Source organism: Phaethon aethereus (genome assembly GCF_964289735.1).
Source record: "Phaethon aethereus genome assembly, chromosome: 7".
Classification (NCBI taxonomy): Eukaryota; Metazoa; Chordata; class Aves; order Phaethontiformes; family Phaethontidae; genus Phaethon; species Phaethon aethereus.
In genome coordinates, this window is record NC_138583.1 from 18,506,934 (window position 1) to 18,526,109 (window position 19,176).

At 40.8% G+C, this 19,176-nt stretch overlaps 2 protein-coding genes across 2 annotated transcripts in view; both read right to left on the reverse strand.

The window, feature by feature from the left end:
* Positions 1 to 2,538: 2,538 nt before the first annotated feature.
* Positions 2,539 to 10,727, reverse strand: FUT11 (fucosyltransferase 11). Its single transcript, XM_082002016.1, has 3 exons — positions 9,858 to 10,727; positions 7,939 to 8,564; positions 2,539 to 3,090 (listed from the first exon to the last, which is right to left on the reverse strand). The coding sequence occupies exons 1-3, from the start codon at positions 10,605 to 10,607 to the stop codon at positions 2,943 to 2,945; spliced, it is 1,524 nt and encodes a 507-aa protein (XP_081858142.1). The 5' UTR covers positions 10,608 to 10,727; the 3' UTR covers positions 2,539 to 2,942.
* A 3,524-nt stretch (positions 10,728 to 14,251) lies between these two features.
* SEC24C (SEC24 homolog C, COPII coat complex component) overlaps positions 14,252 to 19,176 on the reverse strand; it is a gene marked incomplete at both ends in the record, with an annotated part of 29,269 nt that continues 24,344 nt past the window's right edge. The window contains 8 exons of the mRNA XM_082002117.1: positions 14,252 to 14,392; positions 14,821 to 14,910; positions 15,339 to 15,530; positions 16,212 to 16,391; positions 16,769 to 16,887; positions 17,686 to 17,824; positions 18,301 to 18,446; positions 18,736 to 18,832. Of these exons, the coding sequence (XP_081858243.1) occupies positions 14,252 to 14,392; positions 14,821 to 14,910; positions 15,339 to 15,530; positions 16,212 to 16,391; positions 16,769 to 16,887; positions 17,686 to 17,824; positions 18,301 to 18,446; positions 18,736 to 18,832 (1,104 nt within the window). The remainder of the gene's footprint in view (positions 14,393 to 14,820; positions 14,911 to 15,338; positions 15,531 to 16,211; positions 16,392 to 16,768; positions 16,888 to 17,685; positions 17,825 to 18,300; positions 18,447 to 18,735; positions 18,833 to 19,176) is intronic.

Sequence of the window (19,176 nt, forward strand, 5' to 3'; positions counted from 1 at the left end):
CTCAGAAGAGAAAGCTATTGAAACTGGCTCGTGTCTCTTAACTGCAAACTAAAAGTTGTACTTTGAAAAACTTGGACAAAAAAGACAGAATATCTGTGATGAAGTTACTTTCATATCTCTGCTACTTTCATACCCATGTTAAGAAGGGATATGGCAATCAGAAATACTCATGCTTGGCAACAGTCATGAAGCTCAAAGCAACAGCCTTCTGTAGTACATACATAAAGCAAAAAACTCAACCAAACAAAAAACCCAAACATCTAGGACTGACAAAAAAACTTGTTGACTGGTGACTGTAATAGACTGAGTACAGATAAATATAGTGGTGAAGGAATACATGGTTGGGAACTAGTAAACTGATGAATCAGGGTCACAGGAAATATGTTTCTATCTGGTTTGCTAGCTACTCTTAAGTTTGTACCATGACATCTTCAATTCTATTGTTAGCTGACAAACATACTTGTTTTGCTGAGCAGGCAGGCAAAGTGAGGCTTTAGGACATCACTAACCAAGAACTAAGCAGGTGCTATGATACACATGCTTATATTGCTACTTCCTCCTGTTATTCCTGCAAAGACAATACATTAAATGTAGCATATCTAATTTTGTCAACAGTACATAAATTACAACAAATACCTGGACTTGGTTATAAATCCCATACTGCTAGAAAATCTACGTAAATTACAGGGTAGAATAGCAAAAGCAGAATGTGCTAGTACCTGGTTCATATTTTTTAGATTTAGTACAAAAAGCAAGATCAGAATTTCTCTTCTTTACTTCATCTCACCAGACACTGAGTAAGAAAGGGTTTTGAGATATAGCTAATTCAGAGTACCACGCAGTCAAAGACGACTGAATGATTTTCTATACAGAAACATGAAGAGAATATGAAGTAACTGAAGGCATTAATTCAAACAATTTATTTAAAGAATATTAAACTGTTCAGTAGAAGTTGATATTCAGAACTAAAGCAGCCATAATTTATCTTAATTTACTTCTCCAGCACACTCTGGCCACTTCAATCCTGAATACACATATCTGTAATCAATAAGCCACTTTAACAATTAATTCAGATATATTCACTTAGGTATTCATGTCTCCTGAGTACCTGAAAAAAAAGGAATGTAAACTGATGAAGGTATTTCAGATTAAGAACCATTTATTACTATTACAGAAGAGCTATAAAAAAGCAGTTTTCTCCTGGAAAAAATCAGGTGAGATCAGTGTATATTTTATGTGTTTTCCACATTTATAAGAATCCAATGATAGTTATGGGTCTGAAGTCTCCTCTGTCAAGGTGCCCAGGTTTAAACACTGTAATATTGTTGTACCATCCGAGAGGCAAATGTTGAGATGCATATCATTACCTATGTTAATATTACACCTACAACATTATGAATGGGAATTTGAGGGAAAAAACCGACATTAAGTGATCCATCCACAGCTAAGCAATAAATAGTGACTTAATTAGGGACAGAATATAGATTCACTCCTGTTCCTAACTTTTACTAACAGGCTTCAGATTTCCCGTAGCAATGCATGAACTGCCTTACAAAATGGAATTACCCCACAGACTCTAGACCTTCATTACCAACATTCTGTCTTAGACATGGATAAACTGGCTATTTAGTCAGTAGTTACTTCCGAAGAGGGAGGAGAAATAGAGAAATAAAACACCATTATACCATTAGAGACATCACTGCAGTGTGGCCATATTTACCTGTGCTTTTAAACCCGTGACATTAAGTGAATTAGCCTCCCTCCAACCCAAGATCAATTATTCAGAAAGGTACCTGACATGGCAGAGAACACTGGACTTCATTTATATCTGTAAGAGATAGAGGCTATGCAACAAGGAAGATCTATCCACATGTCATCACTTTTAGAAACTCCAGTCACAGACCAGGATCATACTGCATTAAGATTTGGTTAGAGATACAAAACCATCTCAGTGCACCTGACTCTCATCATCTACTCCAGCACAGAAAGACTAGTTTGTATCCAAACTGGAGAGACCACTAGAAAGGCACCATCGTTACCATGTATTTGTCTTTGCAGAGCGCTGCAGATACTCAAGAACAAATCAAAGGCCTCTGAATTGCTGGTATTAAGGAGATAACAAGAAGTCAAGATTATAGCTGGGATTTCAGCTCTGATGGCAACTTAAAAGAAACAAAGCATACCAATTTTACTCTAGTTCTGCACAATACCAGGTAATACACTGGTGTGAAATACTTTGTTGAAAGTTGTGATTTAAATAATTTAGTCTCTCATCCCATTGTGTGTATCACCTAGAAAGTCAGCAGAAGAGGAAAATTTGGCAGAGAGTAAGTGACCTGCCCATAGCTATTCAGTTACCCTGAAAAGTAGGAGTATTTGAGGCATGCTTACTTGGGGAGAAGAGACTTTATTGCTGCAAATTCATAAGGCACAATTGCTCTCCACAGACATTTGTCTTTTGTAACTCCTTCACTGAAAAAGCTATTTGTTAATAGCAGCTAAAAGTACACTTTAATGAGGAGAATAAGTGACTGACAAAATACTTATAAAAATGATTAATATTTTGGAGATTAAAAAAATCCCTGAAATAACTTAGGGCTTTTGAGCAAGAGTCTGAAGAGGTGTTCCTCTTAAGTCATGTAAGCCACAAGGAAACCATACCAAATGCAACAGGAGACTAAATTCCTCTTTTGCCCCACATGTTGACACCTGCAAGTCAGGAGTGGCTTCACACCACAGCGCTGCAATTCAAACCAAAGCAGTTGCCAAGATCTCCACCGCTGAAATCCAATCTTAACAGAAACTTACTCACTTCATGCACCAGAAAAAACAGTCTCTGTGAGAGTTTTTCTTCTATTTCAAGGCAAACATTTGTAGCGAGGTAAGAATTCACAGTCTCAACTTTCAATGCAATTTATAAATCAAGCTCATGCAAAGGTGGGTCAGTGTTGCTTTGTCCTCTTGAGAAAAATCTCATGCATATAGTCCCAAAATCTTCCTTGATGCGACTCATTGCGATGAATCATAGCAGTGAGGGCCTCACCCTGATCAAGGCTTTGCCAGTAGTCCTGCAGCCACATTTCTTTCCAACTGAAACAAAAAAAGACCAAAAAAAAAAAACCCATAAAAAAGAGTCTGCAGCTGTAATAGCACTGAAACCACTTTTTTTTCCTTTCACCTAAGAGGAAAACAGGCCCAGAGATGGTCATGACAGAGTATGTTGTTATCATGCCATTGTGCTCCCAGTCATTTAAAGAAACTTGCTATGAAAATTCTCTACAGAAATATAAATTCAGCATTAGCTTTACAATAGTCTAGAAATATCAGCATGCGACTGTCGTGTTAACCAAAGAGACTTCATTATTAACTGTAGAGAATAAAAACTTCTATCAAAATAAATTCTAGCACAGAGTCCTTACATGATTTTGGGAGTAGCCTTCCATGGCCAGTATGCATGTAACAGCCTAAGAATCAATTTTTAATTTAGATAAACCATTTAACAATTAGAGAATGACAGCTACCCATTACAAATACAGGTAATACAAAGATGATGGCAGAGACAAAAAATCATTATATCCTTCAACCCTGACTCTATTCTTTATCTCCAGACTACATGGTCGAGTATACACTTTCTCTTTTTCAATGCATACATCCTCAAACTTTTCATAGCACAGACTACATCACTGCAACTTTCAGCAATTCCCTTCCCATTCATGACGATGTGGACTACTTCTCCCATTTGTGTTATATCTAGGTATAGCAACAATCTATTTATCTCTTTTCCATTACATCTGCTACCCAGCTATATAACCCCATCACAAACTTTGAAAAGAAGAACCAAACATGATGCTCTTTTTTTAATCTGTCTTCAATCTGTTACCCAATACTTATTAACTTATATACAGAGTTTTTTGCTGCTTCTCCCTCCCAATCACAGAAATAAGTACCATGCATTCTGCATTCACTCTATACACCATGGCTGCACTGCCCAGAAGCAGATCTCAACCACTGCTGCAGGAAGACCAAATGAAATGCACATGTCATAGTAGCTTTCTTTGTGGAGCAGCATACAACTTGTATGCCATGGGAATTAACTTTCTGTGGTCAACAGCATCATCTATGGTGGAACATTTCTGCAGTGTACACCAACAGAGACCTCAAAATTAACCTTTTTACAATGTGAAGGATCATAGACAGAGACTTACTTCTGCATGAAAAAACGCCAACATCTGCAAAAAGATTCCTTTGTGAAATGCAGCACTTGGGCATACTGTGAGATCACTTTGCTTACCAGCTAAATTCATTAACCTTTGTTCAAGGACTGCCAACATGAGTTACTTATTTTTTACAGCACTGAATAAGGGCAGATGTTAGGAAAATGAGTATACTTGCATTAAGTACTAGACACAAGACTAAGTGGCAGTAGGTAACAGAAAAAAGAAAATGTTTTCCAGCTGAACTCTATAGAACCAACACTGAAAAGAATTCTAGTATATAAGTGAAGATTTTTGTCAAAAACATTAAATAAGAACACTTTGGTATTTTTCTTTCTACATTGCTGTTATTGGTTTTTAAGAAAATTTCACTCTGATTCTGTAACTTGGAAAAAATTGGTACCCCAGGATGAATAGGACTGTACAAATATCCTGAAACTACCAACTACATACACCTGAAACATTATTACCATGAGATACAGACCTATCTTTAATCCTGATTGATTATTGGATTCTATTGTAAGAGACACCTTACAGTGTAACTGTGGCAAATCTGATACACTTTTAGGCTGGTTTTTCTCTTGTCATAAATAAACTGTGCCATTATCGTAAAATGGAACTAGCAAAACCATGATAGTTTCAAAATACTCCCTTATCAAAGGCACACTGGCTTCTCTTTTCTCATCCTACCACAGATGAAAACTTTAGGTAACTAGAATGGTATTGTCACTTAGTTGTCTTACAGTTAACCTCTCAAACATCCCACTTTTGGAAAATGAATCCTTATCAGTGAAACAAACCAAACATTTCTCTTCACAAAGGTGGGAGTCCAAGAATAATTGGGGATTCCAGTTCCTATTAAACAGATACTCTATTCACCGGTAGTACAGTAACTTACTATTTTCTGTACAAAGCAGTCAAGAATTCAATAGTGACTGAGTTAACACATACAAATGGTTTTTCTACAGCCTTTCTTCTTAAAGCTCACTTGGGTGTGAAGCCCAGAAGTCCAAATACAAGTGAGGCTGCAAGCATAAGGATTTAGGAACCATGCCTCCACACTTTGAGCTAAAGAACAGCAAGGTGAAGGTATATATAATAATGTGCTCCAGCTACATATAGTTACATAGAGAGATTCTGATGGAACAGTTCTGTCAATTCAGCATGTTCATCAACCCTAAAAAGAAATTTTATCTGGGAATAACAATTATAGAGCACGCAGATGCGCAGGGTAACCTTATTGTAACTGGGTACTTGCTCTAAAAATACATAAACTCCAATTGCCTTTGTTGTTCTCTGAGTTCCTGAAGCCTACAGGACTTAAAGTCACAGTGTATGTTTATAGTCAGACCTTGTATGCTGCATATATTCTATCATTTGAAACTCCACTAGGCCTGCCTCATTGTTCCACAATAATGTTTTCTAAAGTAATAAAATACACAATCGACTGGCTCAGTAGACAATCATCTAAATTGATCCGTTGGCATATTACTGTCAAACTCTGACAAAGTATGAGCATATTTAGCTAAGGCTTTGGTGACAATTTTATGTCACCGTCACACCATTTACAATTCTAAGTTAATCACGTTCCATTTTGGAGATAAAACCAGTGAAAGCTCAGATGCTTACAAGATAGAAACCACTGTATTTCCCTGGAGATCCCCTTCATCGTGTCTCAGAAGGTACAGATACATACCTTTCTAAAGTAGATAGCAGACAATGTAAAATGTTCCCTGGTACAATTTTTCCAGCCACATCTCATGTCTATAAACATGAGGAGAATAACACATGAAACTTCTGTGGGATGCAACTGTAGCTTGGATTATGGACCAACTGTTCAAAACTCCTTGCTGATGACCACTGTGCAGAATGATGAGCTTGGAAGCGAGTGGCAGAGGCACCCATGCTGCGCCCTCAAAGGGATTTCTCTACTGCCATCTGCTGCTCAACCAAATGAAAATCTACGAAAAAGTAGAGAATGCTCTCACAGAGCAGGATGCTGCATAGATGCATAGCACGCTACCCGGGAAAAGCACATTTTGCTACCGAGGCTGAGGAAAGTATTATGATAAAAAAGCTCCAGCAAATCAATCAACCAACAGAAAACAAAGGATTATGGGCCCCTTTTACTGACAAGCATAACTTTTCAATTAGTCAATATGAGAATTAATTGTACTGTGAAAAATGCTTTTTAATGACAAACATCGCAAGTTTTGTGCAATAGGGCATTTCCTAAAGAACCTGAATGACTTCAGGCTTATTCTCCTTTTTTCATTTCAGTTGGCCATTTCTGAAAGCATCCAAACATAGGATGAAGTAGTTCTCCACGCTAAGAAAATTCTTCATACTTTTTTGTGGAGGGATAACGTAATAGAAACTTTTTTAGAGCTTCATATCCACATTGAACTTAGTTCTGGGTTAGAGTACTCGAAATGATGGACTCTACATTTTCAACATACTGTTTCTTCCAACATTTTAACACTCCTAAGCATTCAATTCCTTAGTCTAGTGAAATATGAACAAAGCTGTAAACCAATATAAACTGGGATATAGTGTATTAACAACTTCCTTCTGGACAGTGCATGCGATTTTTCCAATGTTTTCAAAAAGTCATTAATTTAATACTACAGTGGGACTGACATCAGAACATTGAAATCTTTGGTGATAGCTATGAACATAGGCAAGATCTGCTATGGCTGAGGGTTTATCTTTGTTAGCTGTCTGATGGCTTATAAAAAGTGAATTGCATGCACTTGAGTAATTGCCTAAAAAGGCAGAAATTGTTGCAAGTAATGCAAAGGAAAATTACAAACCTGGGGGATCCAAACATGTTACACTAGTAATACACACTACAAAAAGTGTACACATGGTTTATGAACCACAAGAACCCTTCCTTCTAGCTTCAAACACTATCAAGGGAAAAACTCAAGGTCTGGGAACACAAGCACTGACATTGCCTGAGGGTTGGTGTATTCAGTTCCCTGCTGACAAGACTTCAGGGCAGCCCGCACTACAGATAGCTAACACTGGGCTATAGGCCTGGGAGATTCCAGCAAAATTAGCAATCCCTGTGCATAAAGGGGACAAGAAACTACTCAATTTATTCTCTGTCCTGCACGGTCCCTCCTAAATAAATGGGATCGTGTCCTACAACACAAGCCAGAATTCACACAAAACAACAATAAGTCTTGTAAAGTACTAAACTTAGTAAAGACTAACTTCTGCCCTGAAGTCAGCAGGAGTTAACCAGGTCTGCACTGAACACTGTGGCAACCCCATTCTTAATGCAGCACTTTGTAGTAAGGTACAGAGCTTCTTTCACCCAAGGGCTACCAAGTGCTTTACCATCACTGTACTGAAAAACATCCCTCCTCTGCCTCCAAACAAACAAACAAACAAAAAGGCTAAGTTAGACAAAGGATAACATTGCCCAAGGACACAGAGCGTTTCAAGACTATTCCGGGTGTCTCACACTCATTCAACCAACCACAACACCGTACATGCCTCTTTTTCAGACTCAGTGTTACAAAATATTACCAGAACTACCATACCACCTACAAGACTATTATAAAGTGTAACTGGAGATGTATTAAGAGATCCTGTAACTTAAAATTAAAACATTAAAAAAAATTAAATTTAATTAAAATTAAAACATTATTAAAAGTTACAGATACTATTATTTGAAGCTTTTTCCCCTTCAAAAAGCGTAGTATTGGTACATTACCTGTCTCCTGCAGAGAGGTCTTCAACACTTCCAAACCCAGGGGTTGGCATAGGACATCCCATGTGCTTGAACTGAGCTATGTGAGGTCTGGGAGCTGGAATTTTCCCATGAGACTTTTTGTGTTCCTGCTCCTCTTTGACCCGGGTGTTCTCCCTGTCACAGATGAAACACTCAAAGCCATTCAGGTAATTGGGCAGAGTCATGTCATTCACACCCCACTCCCGCCTTGCCAAGCTCTCTAGCAAGAACTGGTTTTTGATTCCACCAAGGTTTTTATATTCTAGATACTTCATATATTCCTCTCCATTCTTGTCCAGGAAATCAAGATACTTTGCCAGCTCTTGAGGGCTGTCAAAGTCATCTATAAGAATGATAGAGAGGTTGTTTGGCATCCAGTCCCGCACAGCTGGGGAGCCTCGGTATACTGGGACAGCACCCAAGTGCATTGGACGCCACAGCTTCTCTGTCATGTAGTCGTCACATATGGCATTCTCCAAGGCCAGATGAAACTTGTACCTGGCGATAAAAGTCATAAATTCAGAATCTTCTGTAGTGGCTGTAGAAGTGTCTCTCAGTCGCTCACTGGGAAGCTCACGGTTATGCAGGCATTTCCCATAGGAGTCAACCTAAAATAACAACCAGCATCTTTACAAAGTGGTTTGTTTGCCCAGAGCTTGTTTTCAGAGCTTGTAGTTTTTGTAACATTCATAACTTTGATCAGTTCCTAGCTACCTTAGTTCAGCTTCACTTTCACTCCAAGTTCTTTCGCTTGTGATTATTCTTAAAGTCCCAGTTCTAACAGCTTCAGAGGAAACTGAGTGCGCAGTTTCAAAAGCAGCATAAACTATGCTACAGATTCAGGGGTGGGGGTGTGTGTGGAGAAACGAAGATGTCACCCAAAAATGTATCTATTACCAGATAAATCAGAAACTGAGAGGTAAGGAAGGGCATTTAACTCTTTCTCTGTTAATTTAAAAGTCATCTTTCCACTTAACAGAGACCCCAGTACTTTTCCAAAGAGTTATTACACACAGTTTCTGCCAGTCTCAGGAGGCTAGCAAAAATTTTCCAATTTGTTAGACTAAAAAAACTGATGCAGGGAGCTAAAAGAATGCTGTCTAAAAATGAAAGACAATACACTTGATCTAGAATCTTCTTCATGCTTTGTCAATGCATAGTCATATTTTAAAAATTATTTTGTCTTTGCTTCACTACTAAGCACATGAAGAACTTGCACAAAAAATTATTTGCTACCAACAGAAACAGCAGAAATCACTAGGAAAAAGATGTTTCAGATAGACTATAAACAAATGCTTTCTTTTTTTTCTAATCTACTATCCTTCCTAATTTTTACTAATAAAAAAAAAGCACTAAACTTTTTTTCTGCTTGAAAGTACGTTATTTCTGTTTATGAAGCTACTCTCCATCAGCTGTTCCACAGCAGAACACACCACCACAGAAATTAGATGGTCCTACCACAAGGCAGATAAGGAGCAGATTCTTGAAACACAGCAACCTGTCTTTACTGCACGCCCATACTTTAAAGAGGGAGCAAGGCTTGTAAATGGACAAACCTCCTGTACGCTAACTTAAAGGTCCAGAGATTTCTCCACAAGACCAAGTTTATTCAGGCTTAGCCCAACTTGTGACTGAACCCGAGTCTGGCCAACTCCACAACTAACAGCTACCATCAGGCCTACCTACTGGCACGCAGTGTAGTCTAGACCACGCTTTGGCAAGGAATACAACTAGTTTTTCTGTCCAGCGTGTAGTCGGCATGCATCCCGTTATGATTCGTGTCTCGGCTAAAAACAAGGACAAACAAACCCCATTAACAAGAGGAGCTGGAGGCGGGCAGCCTGGCAGGCCCATCTCCTGCAGCAACGCCATGCTACTGCTCCCCTGCGCACCCCACCTACCTGGATGTATTTCATGAGCTCCCGCACGTAGCGGTCCCTGTCTGAGGGGACATCGCAGTGGGACTGCATGTACAGCACCGGGGCATAGCCCTTCCGCCGCCAGGCGTCCTTCTCGGCCAGGGGCACCGCTGGGCCGCGCAGGTACCCCACGCCGGGAAGCCACTGCAGCGTGAGGGGGTAGTCGGACTCCCGGCGGAAGGTGGCCGTGTAGTTGAAGAGCTGGATGCCGGGCGAGTGGGAGAGCACGTAGTTGTTCATGGGGGACTCTTCGTGGAAGAGCGCCCACGTCTGGTGGGGCAGGCGGGGCAGCGGCGCCTCGTAGGCCCTGAAGTCGGTGCCGTAGAAGATGAGGGCCTTGGTGCGGCGGTGCCGGGCCACCCGCCGGCTGCGGGTGACGAGGCAGGAGCCACGCGGGCAGTCGATCCGCTCCGTGTCGCCAGGGAAGTGAGGGAAGAGGCTCCCGCTCCACCACAGCAGGATGGGCAGTGCCTTGTTACTCCGCGTGTCGTTGTTGCCGGGGCCGCGGTACGACGCGGCGGCGACGAAGGCCGCGCCCGGCGGGACGGCATCCTGCGCCCACCCCTCCGCCCCGCACGGCTCCTCGGCGCCCGCCAGCTCGGCCTCCCCCTCCGCCGCCGCCCCTGGCTCCTCCACGGCCAGCGCGGTCCCCGCGCCCCAGGCCAGCGCCAGAGTCACCCAGAGGCCAGAGGGCCCGCGCCGCGGTACGCGACCCGGCCTGCCGCCACCCATGCCCGCCGACCTGGGCCAGCGCCGCCCGCCCCCGGAAGCGACCGCAAGGGCCCCGCCCCCGGGCGGCGTTCTGCCGCGTGGGCCGCTGCGGCGCGGGCAGGCCCGGGGCGGGGGGAAGGCCGCGCGCGTTTCTACCGCTCCTGTCACTTTTTATCCTCAATGTAACTTGAGAGGCCTGTTAAGGGAACAGCAGCACCTCACTCTTTCTGCAGCCATACTTCCAGCCGATGTCAATCCGCCTCCAATGCCCTTACGGCCGGCTGCGGGGACACCTGCGTGAGCAGCGGTACCGAAAGCTGGCAGGGAAAAACTCAAGCCATGTTTAAGCAAACAGGCATCTGCGGAGAGGTGGTTCCTGTACCACAGGCGTTTAGGTGGTGCAAGAAAGCACAGCCAGGTTAGCTCCTGCTTAAGACCCTAAAGGGAGGGAACCGAAAATAGCTTTTAGTAACTGAACTTTGGGGGTTTGGGCAGCTTGAAGCTGCTCTTCTGTACCAACGTGGAATAACTAATTTGGTGTTAAAATACTCTAAAAGTAAATCGAGGTGAGCTACAGTATAAAAATAAAATATGCTAGAATTACCCCTCAGTTATGGAATTGCTAAAAGCTTTAAATCCATTCCTTAAGAGATAACTTAATCCCAATCACAATACTTGTAAGTGATAATTCATAATACAGGACAGTAGTAGGGACACAAACAAGTAAGTATTCCCTATCAGTATAAGGGGCAGCTTAAAACATGGAAATGTTTTTGCTTTCCTTTGGAAAGTTACGTCTTGACACTGCTCGGGCCTGATCCAGCAGAGAAAGACTACCACCCCATGCCATCCCTACCAGCTCCTCCACTTCCATCCCCAGAGTGTGCTAACAGACATGGGCTCTGTAAGGCAATTTCCACACACAGCGGAAGGGGTGCTGCCACAAAAATGCCCGCAAGCACAATTTACTCCACACAATGTACAAGATGCACAAGACGCATCATTATCGCAAGAGATCAATTCAGTAGCAGATTCTGGACATTATGTACATGCTGTAGGAGAGTAATCTCAAAAATATTCTACAACAAACTATGATTGGATATTTAGCAATGATTATCTTGTGCTTTCATACAGATTGTTGTAAGGTTATCAGCACATTGTTCAATATCAATGTTCTAGGCTACAATCACATTACACTGCCATTTCACTCTGAACTTTGTTTTTGTATAGTGCCCTCCCCTCCAAAAAAAACCAAACCAAAACAAAACCCCACCCAGCTTTCCTCCTATCTGAACTCTGAAATAGGAGCTCTATTTCTCTGAAAAATTAAGACTACAGGAGTCTTTAAGTTAACATTGTCACAAGGAAAAGGTAATACTTTCTAAAGTAGACCGGAAAAAAAACCCAACCCCAATCAATCTGACCCAAGCTGTTAGAGAAAATGGAAAGCTCCTTGCAAAATGAAAGTTCAGCAGGGACAAAGTTAAAAATACAATCATCTGAGATTAAACAGCACCTTTTGTCTGTTGACTCTTGTTGAATTTCTTATCACCATTCACTGTGAATAAGGAGAAAAAAAAAAAGACTGAACTTCGTCAGCAAAAGATCAGATTATAAAGGATCAGTCAGCTAGACTTCAGCCCTTCCCATTTCCTCCCTCCCGCAAAATACAGGGTTTGGAAAAATAAGCAGTGTTTATTTACTAACAATGACATAAAATACATCTTAATATATTTTTATTTCTTTACAAATTAAAAGATGCATTGGAAAAACAAGTGAAGAAAATGAAAGGTTCATTTATGATTTCATTTCCACCCCTCACACCCCCCAATATTAATACTAAAAATTAGTATTTGTGGAATTCTGTGGTTGCTGTGCCTTATATTCCTGGGAAGTTGTTTTTCTCCTCTGGTTAAAAATCCTCTAGGTTTTTTGGTTGGAGGCAGTACGTGGAGTAAAAAGTCAGCCACATTCATAGAAAAACGCTGAAGGTTCTGTCAACTACATCTTGAAAGAGTTTCTCCATTACAATTTTCATATTCCCCTTTCTGTGTAGTGATGAGAGGGAAGACAAACTAGCAGCATTAGAAGAAAAAAGGATTTATATACATGCTACAGGATATGGAACTAAAACCACAGCCAGATATTTTTCTGATCTTAAGAAGGACTTTCCTCTGAAATATCAAGCCCAGATAATACGTTCTCTAATCCACCCACATTCTTCCTTTCACTTTTAGTTCTATTGGTAGCTTAAACTCCTGGGTATTGTCAGAACACTTGTTAAGTGTTCAAGCTAAAATATACAAGCCCCCTTTCAAAAGTGAATAAACAAAGCCCTTAGAATTCTGAATTTCATTTATACTCACTCCCTCTTCACAGGGGTCTTCTCATCCACCCTTGCAGAATGGAGCAGCAGAGTAGCCAAAGCAGATGGATTAATCTGTCTGAGGTATTTTAATTTACAAACAGGCTTATAAAAAGGTTTTGTGCAAGCTGATCAGTAGGTAGAATGGGGGAGGGTATAAACATCCAGTAATGAAACTCTTCACTCTGGCCTGGATGCTTTCAATAACCGAAATCACGTACTTACAAAAACTAAGATTTAGACTGTACTGTAGTAGGTATTCTATCCCCTTCCTTGTATTCCAGGGTACAAAGCAGTCTCAAATTTGTATCAGTACAGCTCAAATTCCTGCTTATTTGCTGTAATTCACAATAATATGGTTGAAAATGGCCAATTATCATCCAGTTCCTACACAGCCCCACATCACCTTGTTAAAAGTATTTTCTGCTTAAGGTTAAGAGGCTTTAGTTCCCACCACCATCTGGATAGACAGGTAAGCTCTGCAGGAGAGGCCATGGAACACGGATTGAGTAGGACATTACAGAACTATGCAATGAGAAGGAAAGGAGTCACCACACATACCAACAAGAATCACTGTCTTTACTCCTACGCTGTTCAGAAGCTGTTGATTGTTGCTCACTGATCTATTACTTCATTACAGATCTGCACAGCAACTTATAGTACAGGGAAGATTGTGGAAAGAAATTTGCCCCGCTGCCTCCTGGCTTACCACTCATTTCCGTTTTCATGGATTTCTCGTTCAGACAGCCACATGATACATCTCTGCTCTGCAACGTCATGTTTCCCTTTTGAGAGACAGACACAAAATGTTTGGCTGCTCCAGCTCCCATCACCTGACCTGCCTTTTATCCTCCCCACCTGTGCATCCTCTTCACACTTGGAGCATGCACACACGCCCATACAAACACACAGCAACTACCAGAAGTTTTGAAGAGTTATCGCTTTTTCACCCAATGTTGAATCATGTACAGTGAACTGAAAAAAAACTACATTCATTACGACAGGATTAGCGAGCATGGGGTGGGGGGTGAACTCCTGCCAAGCACAGGAAACAATTTAAATACAAGTAAAAGACCTGGTATCAAAGGCCTTTTTTTTTTTTTAGCCCTCACCAGGAAAATTTTTCATCTCTCATACGGGACTGGGAGAGGTTGAAAGGATTCTGCTTATGCAATGTGTATTAAAAATTATGGAATTGTACAGATTTCTACGTTGTCCTTTTTGAGGGCGCTGGGCCTTCTGATCAGGTCATTAGTGGAGACTGAAATGTCACTGCTGAGTTCCAGCACCACTCCCTCCTCTAGCTCAGTAGCTGCCGAATCTCCTTGTGCATGTGACACAGGAAGTCCACATATGAAGCCCCCCCACTCAGGCTCTTGTCCTCCACTAGAAAGTGTTTGAACAGCATTTCCAGCTTGTCTTCTTGCTTCACAATTATTAACTACAAAAAACAAAACAAGAACAAAACCAGTTAGCAGAATTCATGTTCTTGGAAAAAGAGCAAAAAGCTAAATAGCTCAAAAATCCAAAGACAGACAACCAGAATCACAGCACATATAGCTCGTGTGCTCTAACTGCTGCAACTAAAAAAGGACTGAGACTTAACCCAGATAAATAGAAGGAAAAGACTGTGTATGTGGTTTGTGCAGTAGTACATTATAATAGGTCTGAAAAAAATTAGTTTTAGAACCATGGTAAGCACAGAACTCCAAAACTAGTAACAATTTTTTTTTTCAGATACTTGAAAACTTTGTTTGAATCACATTTATGAGATCAGGAAGAGTAAGCCCAGCATTGCAGCATTACCAGGCATCACCTGCTAAAAGGGAAGGAGATTTAAAACTACGAACTGGGGGACAACATTTTTACCTTCATGTAGCGGGATCTCTGCACTTGAAGCATGTCTACAATAGATCGTACTTTCTTTGAAAAGGGGTTTTCCAAGACAGGCAGGGTACTCTGGAATGAAAGATATCCAGTCCTCATTAGTCATGTGAAGTAGAATAACATTAAACAAAACTCAGCAGTTTTGTCATATTACATAAGGCTAGAGATATATCTACTCCCACTAACATACAATCTCTTTGACCTCCACTAGCTGAAAGAGAATATAACATGATATCAGAATTAAAGGTCAATTATTCATTCATTTTACATATCAGCTGTCCTCCTCACCATCAGCGGAAGTGTGGCTTGTCAAATAAAGCTAGGCAAAAGCATGCCCAACAATCCCAGACTAGGGACATTGCCACTAGTTTCACATACCTGTGTTTCCCTTGTTGCTAGTACGAAAATTTTAGCACTATTTTCTCAACTTGCTTTCTCATTGTTTTTACATTTTGGGTGACTATCACAGACACTAGCTCCCGTACTGCCATCCAGCTCACCAAGGCGTTGCTAATTTGACTGAAGGATGACACTCCAAAAAGGTTCTGGATCAAGGCTTGCTGCACATTGACTCCCACCCACACAAAGATGTTCAGCCCATTCTCCAGCAGGTATATGTCGCCCTTGGAGAGACGTTCCTCTGAGTTCCGGATTGCTGCTGGCAAGGAGTCACCATCAACATCTGCTTTGGTCTGTTTTAGAGTGAAATAAAAAATAAAATAACATCAAGGTTATAAAACAAGAACATCTTATGAAGTCCTGAAAGTTTCTGCCACTAAGAAACTTTCTTGGATTTTCTCCAAGCCGTCCAATGATTTTCTCATTTCTAGGACTCATAACATCACAATAGCTGTGACTGAAGCATCATCTTCCTTAGCTTAGTTTTCTCTCTGAATGTGACACAGAAGCAGATCTCTAACAGAGACTCTAGGTTAGCAAAAGAGAACATAAGGCTGTTGTGAAATTACTCTGTAGTTCCAATATCGCCTCCTGGAGTAGGAATGTAATTAGTTGTTAGTGTTATTCCAGCAACTGTGGTCAGACTGAAAAGTCAGAATAGTATGCAGAGTTGCCCTGCAATGATGAAAATTACTTCATAAAGTTACAGGAAGCTTCAGGACTTTTAAAAGACTATAAGAGCGTCAAAAGACTCATCTTTGCCACTACTCACGTGCTCACAGCTCAGAAAAAAGTCCCTCAGCAAATTTACAAGATGCAGTAATGTACCTATCACTGAGTGGAATTTAGTGAAGTACCTCAACAGATGGCAGACCCCAAATCTCTTTCCCTTGCTAAAATATAAATGCCAGTCTTTACGATGGGTCAAGGCAACAGCAAGTCCCAAGTGGTAAGTTATATCCTGAATTACTCACCAGGGGCAAAAGCCTGGGGTAAAAGAAAACATTTGTTTCTGCCACATCCATGGATGTGACTAACTGACGAATGTAGGCACGGTCATCCGTTGTGACTTCCGGACCAGGCTGAAGGACATCACTCTTCAACACACAATTCAAGTACACAGGAAGCAGCTTCATGCATTCAGGGAGGATCAGCTACAAGTCAGAAGCAGACAGAAGTTGGTCAGCTGTCTTGCTAAATAAGCATATGTTTGACAAAACGAGGCTTGCATGAACCAACAAAGCGTGGTATGGCTGCGAGGAGTGAAAGCCGACAGTCTAATTATATCATGAACTTGCAAAAATAAAATTTCTCCCCTGGACAAGGCAATGCTTCCTGGGCTCCAGACAGATGTCCAAGAAGCCATTCTCAATTATAGTTTTACTTGCAGTCTCACTACTTCCCTGGGTCTTCTCTGCAAATTTCTGCTGAGCAAAGCAACTGACTTTTTTTGAGTAGGTTAAGTAGGAAGAAGCTCTCATCATCTTTTAATACTCAAGCCTGTGCTTCAAGTGAAAGCATCATTCTTTACCTGGCCAGCAGAAGAGGGACTAGCACAGTTCTTTCGATAGCAGGCTAGGATCTGGGCACACTGGTTGATCAGTGCATCTCGTACAGTCTTTACTGGACTACTCAGAACTCCACGATATGCTGCACAGGAAGAGGAAAGAGATGGACGGCTATCAAGTGATGGCTCATGAACAGTAAAACACTCAATACTACTTCCACAAAGTAAACCTAAACAACTATTGTTTCTGAAGGTCTTTTTTCCTTCCCCTTCAAACTCACGGGAAAGAGATGATACATTCCTATTGAAGATCTGAAGAAGCTCATTTACTCCATTTTATTACATATTATTCAACTCTATCTCCCACATACTTTAAAATACACTTAGTCGTACTTGAAAGCACAGGGTACTATAAAAACTCCTTCTATAGCCTGGCCATCTTTCTTTAATAGACTGAAAACGGCCTGTTTCTTATATTTTAATGCTGATAAACATACACAACTCTAAATCTGTGCTGGATTTGTAGGCTTTTACGGCAAACTAGAAAGGGTAAATAGGGTACAATGCATAAAAGTATGATATTTAACCCAGATCTATGAGCAAAGGCCACCATTTCCTATTCCCAGAGCAAAATTCTGGAACAGTTAAAGAACAAATTAAAACAGTCCAAAAATAAATACAAGGATGAATTAAGATAGCTGTCAATACAAAACTCTATTAAAAAAAATTTAGACAAGAATTTGTATGAAGGATAAGCCTACACCCTCTATCTGTACCTCTTGTCCTAAGCAACAATACTGTCATCACAGCTTTATGCTCTCTCCCACAAAGGACTGAAGTATCAGGATTGCCACCTGACATTTGATGCAAAGAGAATAAACAGGCATCATTGGATGACAACAGGCATTTTAACAGCAGCTAAAAATTGCAATTCTTGTTACCATATTTAGCCAAGTAATTGATGAGCGTGTCTGTCTCACAGTTTCGATAGAGGTCAGCAAGCTGCGTGCAACAGTTTAAGGAGAGGTTGTGAATGCGGAGTCGTCGCTGTCCTGCACAACTTGTATATAACAGAGCACACTGTAGGAGACAAAAATGACAGGATATAGAAAAATGAGGTCCTGCTATAGTAAGAAAGGCAGGGTTTGAATATACTTCATTAAAAACTAGGACTTGGATGCCTAAGCAATTAAGATAAATTATGTAAAAGACTTGCACAATAGGCTAAAAGCATATGCTAAGAATCAGGGTCAAAGAAATATAACAAGGAGCAATGTTCACAGTTTGTATTAAGGGAACTGGTCTTGGAAAAGAGATGGTAGTTTGAAGCAGTCTAGGTCACCCTGACAACAAGTATGCTGAAAGGCTAAGGGTATAGTAAGGAAGAACAAACAAACAGTTCCTTGAAGGAGTGTCTAATAATTCAGTTCAGAGCAACCCCATCCTCTTCTGCAACAGGCACTCTTCCCACTTGAAATTTGGTTCCGCCTTTACACAGTTTTGTTGACAATTCTAAATTGTCAACTCACTTTCTCCTAGAAAGCCTCTCCCCTCACCTGAAGGAGCGCACCACTGTCTTCACTCAGTTTATCATCATGCTTGAATTCCACTGTGATTGTTTTATCACAGTCCAAACCTGCCATCTCTACATCAGTTGTGTTACTCATATAGAAAGCTCCAAAAAAGTCAGTTGCTCGAATACCTGAAAAAGAAAAACACCCCAACATGAACCACAATTTTCAACAGAATAACAAGATGGACAGCCTTTGGAGCACTGACAATCCTGTCATAGGTGACCCTAAGTTATCTTGACAGATTTCAGCAGGGATCTCTGCTCAGTCTTGACAAAAGTCTTAGAATTACAAAGCTTTAGCAGAGCTTTTTGCATAGCCTAGTCTCAGGATATTTTAAATTAGAGAAAAATCTGTTACTTCCCATATGACATGCTTGAAGTGGTCAATTTATTAAGACTCATTCATGTTAACACCCACCTGTGCTTGTGCGCACTCTCATTACAGCATCAAATCCCACTTCTTTCTGGACATCTCTTCTCAAGTCATTCAGGAACCTATCCTGGTCTGTCTCCAGCTAGAACACAAGCAATAATTCAAATTTCATAAATCAGAGCTGCTCCATAAACGATGAAGTAATTTAAAACCACATACTGTCTTCTGCAGTCTTACTCTAAAAAAAAAAAAATCAGCCATCATACAGGGCTCAGTGCACTGCTAATAAAATATTGTGCTAAAAGGTAACAGCATAGCTTTTCATCTTGTTGTTTGTGTTAATAGAGATATTCTGTGTGAAGACATAAAGCTAACAAAATAATTTTGGTGAAAATCTTGAAATTTAAATAGCAATTTATTTCCAAAGAAGTACTTTTCACTATGGTTCACACTATGAAAAAGAACTCTTAACTAAACAATAATTCT

Excerpts from the sequence above, each read along its gene's own strand:
- FUT11 (XM_082002016.1), bottom strand. The coding sequence starts at position 10,607 with ATGGGTGGCGGCAGGCCGGGTCGCGTACCGCGGCGCGGGCCCTCTGGC. Across the intron at positions 8,565-9,857 it reads AGCTCATGAAATACATCCAG|GTTGACTCCTATGGGAAATG; the intron begins GTAGGTGGGGTG and ends TTGTTATTTTAG. Across the intron at positions 3,091-7,938 it reads GACCTCTCTGCAGGAGACAG|TTGGAAAGAAATGTGGCTGC; the intron begins GTAATGTACCAA and ends TTTTTGTTTCAG.